Source organism: Cryptotermes secundus, unplaced genomic scaffold, assembly GCF_002891405.2.
Source record: "Cryptotermes secundus unplaced genomic scaffold, Csec_1.0 scaffold13488, whole genome shotgun sequence".
Classification (NCBI taxonomy): domain Eukaryota; kingdom Metazoa; phylum Arthropoda; class Insecta; order Blattodea; family Kalotermitidae; genus Cryptotermes; species Cryptotermes secundus.
The window spans coordinates 2,475-6,846 of record NW_019733832.1 but is presented as its reverse complement, the minus strand read 5'-3'; the positions used below and the strand labels follow the sequence as shown (position 1 = coordinate 6,846).

Here is a 4,372-nt window from a genome sequence, read left to right as displayed (position 1 = left end):
ATGTGCTCTTTCACCAGGACAATGCACCAGCACATCAGGCGTATGCAACGCAGCAGTTTCTTTGTGAAAACAACCTTGAAGTGGATTCTCATGCTCCCCACTCATCTGACCTGGCTCCTAGCGATTTTTGGCTTTTCCCAACAATGAAAGACACTCTCCGTGGTTGCACATTCACCAGTTGTCCAGCTATTGCATCAGCAATTTTCCAGTGGTCAGAACAGACTCCTATAGAAGCGTTCACAGCAGCCATGGAATCATGGCGTTGAGGTTGTGAAAAATGTGTACGGCTGCAGGAAGATTATGTTGAAAAGTGACAGAAGTTTCAATTTTTTTGTATGATTATTGTGTAAGAAAAAAAATCAGAGACCTTAGAACTTGAACGCACCACGTATTGAAGATCATATATATATATACATACATGTCTTTAAATGATGCTGAATGAACACAGATTATCAAACTTTGCGGAACGAACTGTCAATAAAATTAATACCAACACAAAAAAATTTTCAGTTTTACTAAATATTTTTCATTCCTCATGTAGCTTGCTGTAAGGTAAGTCAAAGTCTGACTATTACAGAGACTTAAGAAATCTGTCACCTTTCATTCTTATATCTAACATTATCCACCATTCCATGCAAATAACCATGCGTAAATGGGGGGGGGGCTCTAGCATACCAGAATTTAAGGCTCGAAAATATTGAAAGAGAAACATTAACACATTATTAAATTACATGAACTGAACTGAATTCCACAACATTGTTTTAATGATGACTTACTGTCACATTCATTACTTGAACTTTCACATATGATAGTAGCATGATTTATAGTGCCACTAGTGGTAAAGAAATCCAGGGCCATAGAAAGCCACTTCTTTACTACAATGTTCAATTTTGTATCATCAACTATATATAGACTGTCAGTCATTCAAATCTGGTTGGAGCAACAGTGAAATTACGTTGGATTCAAGGTTAAGATAAGCAAAATGTTTATCTATTACACCAAAAATGACTCCTAGCTACAACCTATTCTGTCTCAACTCTGAAATGTATTGTACTTTGTAAATGTAAAAGTTCACGCTCACCTAATGGAGACATAGAGGGGCTAGATGTTGTTGACTTCTCCATTGACATCATTCTGCTACTGAAGTTGAGACGTGTGACGGATTTATTTCGTTGATGAACACTGCCAATCGGTGAAATTTCTGGTGATGAAATAAGCTTAGAACGTGGGAAAGGGGTCCCATAAGTGCGGCCTTCAATTACTGGAGCAGATGGGAGAGGAATCTGAGAAAAGAAAATAAAAAATAATAATTAAAAAATGAGTGCTTTACAAATTTGTATACTTGTCTGTGTTCATTTTATTGATATCTACTTCTAGTACAACATTTTCAGTGAATTTTAAATTTCCCAACAAATAAAATGATACAGACATCATCTACAGAACATACAGAGAGCACTGTCTTCTTTCAAGTCAACAGCCAAACTAGCAATGAAATCTTGTTAGGCAAGGAGCCACAGTGACATGGCGTAACAATTAGATATTTCACAGATTATTTCCATATTCAGTACTGGGAATGACATGATAAGTAACACAGACTGACTGATACACAAACATGTTGACATAGCAAAGCCCACTTTTCTTTGGCCAGAAGGTAGCTGAGAAAAGAGCGAACACAATCAGTCACCCATCACAGAACTGATCCAACTTAATGCGTAGACTGATGCTAGTGTGTTCATTCTCTACATACTACAATGAAAATTTCATAATACTTTTCTATGCTCTAAAATGGCTTCAAGACATCAATACTGAGTGTTTAGAGACAGAGGGTGAACAGTGATGTGATGATCATCTGACTGGTAAGGAAAATTGTAATATCTGACAATGAAAATGCAGAAGATGACAGGAGGATATGGGGTGTCTATATTTCTACATAAGGATCCAATAATTTTAAAATAAATGACATTCCCAATATTAAAGGAGTTCAAAGCCATCAGACCTTCCATGCTTTTGTTCATGACTTATCAAACTAACCATTATTATCACCTCTACTTGGACACACCAGTCAAAAACAAAAGATTCCTCTAGAAGATGCTAACTTTTGTGGTCAGCATGGAGATGCTCCGAAGTCACTGTCATGGATGGTAATAGGCATATGCACTGCATGTTCACCCATGTTTCTGAGTTCATTATAAAATGAACTTTTGAGTGCACCCATTTCTCTAACACCGAAATGTATGTTGTTTCCAGATATATTATTACATAAATATGTTCCATATTTTGCATTATTCTAGGGCTCACAACTCAACTAAGTTCTAAACTTTGTCACTCTTATAATCCCTCAACACAGACCAACAGAAAACATGGCTCTTCTATTGTTGCATGTGCGTACATTGCAAGCATTACCTAGCAATGGCGACTGTTTACAGAGCCACTACTTAGCAATGGGTCTACATGCTACAATATGAAAAATGCTTGTCCATGGGTAAAAACTGACAGAAAACTCAACATACTTCAATGATAAGAACGTTAGGCAATGACTGAACTGAAAGTTGCGGATTGACTCACAGTTAAAATGGGGGGGATGCTGTGGCTTGAAGGCTTACTCCAAATGTGTTTATATTTTTCTAGGCTACCCGATGGACAGTTTGCAAACTGGTGAATAACTCCTCAAATATATGACACACCTCATTTTTTTTACAGGAAAAATGTGCATCTTATATTCCAAGTAATATGGTATCTAAAAATCATGAATCTGGAGAAAAATGCACAACAAAGACCTACATAATAAGACAGTGACATTAAAAACAAAAAGTGTTCACACATTCCTAGCAAATATAAATTTCTTGCTAAATTCTGAATGATAACAGAACTTCAACTATGTTACTATGAAGAATGGTTTGAACAGCCGGGTGGAAACTGAAATTAGCATGGAATAATACTGAGTATTCAACAGTGTTTCTTAAATATTAAGTATACGAAAAGATAACTTATGCTGTGTAAAGTTTACCAGCTGTACAGTTTAATATGAGAATATAAACCAAACTAAAAATACAAAGTGTCCTGATAGCAACTAACAAAAGTGAAAAATATAAGACACAGCAACCTGTCAATATTTACCCTGGAAGATGTTGTTAGCAAAAGACCACTATGCGCTGGACTGCCAAGTTTGCACTCTACTTCCATGGAGAAGGATGAAGATGTAGCAGGAGACATTGACATCTGTTGATGGTTCTCTTCGTGGACAAACAGCTTCCTTCTCAGTGTTGATGTACTTAGGTTGGCTTCATCAATACTTTCACATGGATCCTGCATCACATTGTGAAATGACAGCTGAAAGCCGAAATAGTGGAATGAGTGGTGATCATTCCCAGGCAACAACATGGTAAACACACATCCACAGCAACAAATCAACTTGCAACAATGGAGGAACACTTGGGAAGTGGTGTTTTCTGTGTAGTCCATGCCAAGGCTATACAATGCATACCAGCAGCAGCCATGTAGAGAGGGGGCGACCAGTAGCAGCAAGACCCCTCCTCTCATTGAAGAGATGGCCCCATTTCAAAACACATAAAAGTCTTTGAAAGAATAAAAACGGTCATAGGTCCAGACAAGACGTGAAACCAAGATTCACTGTGCTGGTAAGGGCTAGCAGCAATTTAAATGACCAGCAGCCACAGTTTGTGAGTTGCACATGAGCAGCGGCAGTTAATGGTTTGCCATGAAAAATCTCCATTGCTAGCAGCCACTGCCTAGCAACAACTAATGACAGCAGAATAACAAACAGAAGATTTCATGTGTGCTGTAATTCTAGTGATTTATAGTGTGCATAAAATTAGTGTTGTAGTGACAAGTTATAAGCGTCCAATAAATCCAATTATCAGTCTGTACCCTGAGTCTATCAAAATGTGTTTGTAATGAATTGACTTAATGATGTCTAGGAGTGGTAAACAATGTGTGTCCACTAAATTCTTCAAGAAGACTGGAAAGATGGAAACTGGAAATTATTAAATTATGCAATTGGCATTTGGAAATGCAACAATCAGCCAAACATAGTTTTGTCATTTCAAAGGGTGATGAATAAGTTAAAGGTAAAGTTGTCCCTGTGCTTAATTATTTTAGCACCATGCCACGAAGACATAAGTGTGGGTAGAGGTAAGATTCCAACATTCTTGACCTTGGCACTAGATGAAGGCAAGTGGTCAGCTTCATGCCCTGACCACTTTAACCCTGGGGAAATAGTCCCCTGTGCTCATTAGATACAAGGCTGGGTGGGCCCCAGAACCACTATGGATGTTGTGAAGAGAAGACAAATTTCTGGCCCCACCAGGAATCAAAACCCAGCCAACCAGTCTACAGCCCATCATTATGACTG

General features: G+C 37.9%; 1 protein-coding gene across 1 annotated transcript; it reads right to left on the bottom strand.

The window, feature by feature from the left end:
- Window positions 1-1,081: 1,081 nt before the first annotated feature.
- LOC111868179 lies at window positions 1,082-4,336 on the bottom strand (the record flags this gene model as incomplete). The annotated part of the gene is made up of 2 exons (XM_023858609.2): window positions 3,118-4,336; window positions 1,082-1,283 (listed from the first exon to the last, which is right to left on the bottom strand). Coding segments are annotated over exons 1-2 (625 nt in total), but the record flags the coding sequence as incomplete, so codon positions are not given.
- Window positions 4,337-4,372: the final 36 nt, after the last annotated feature.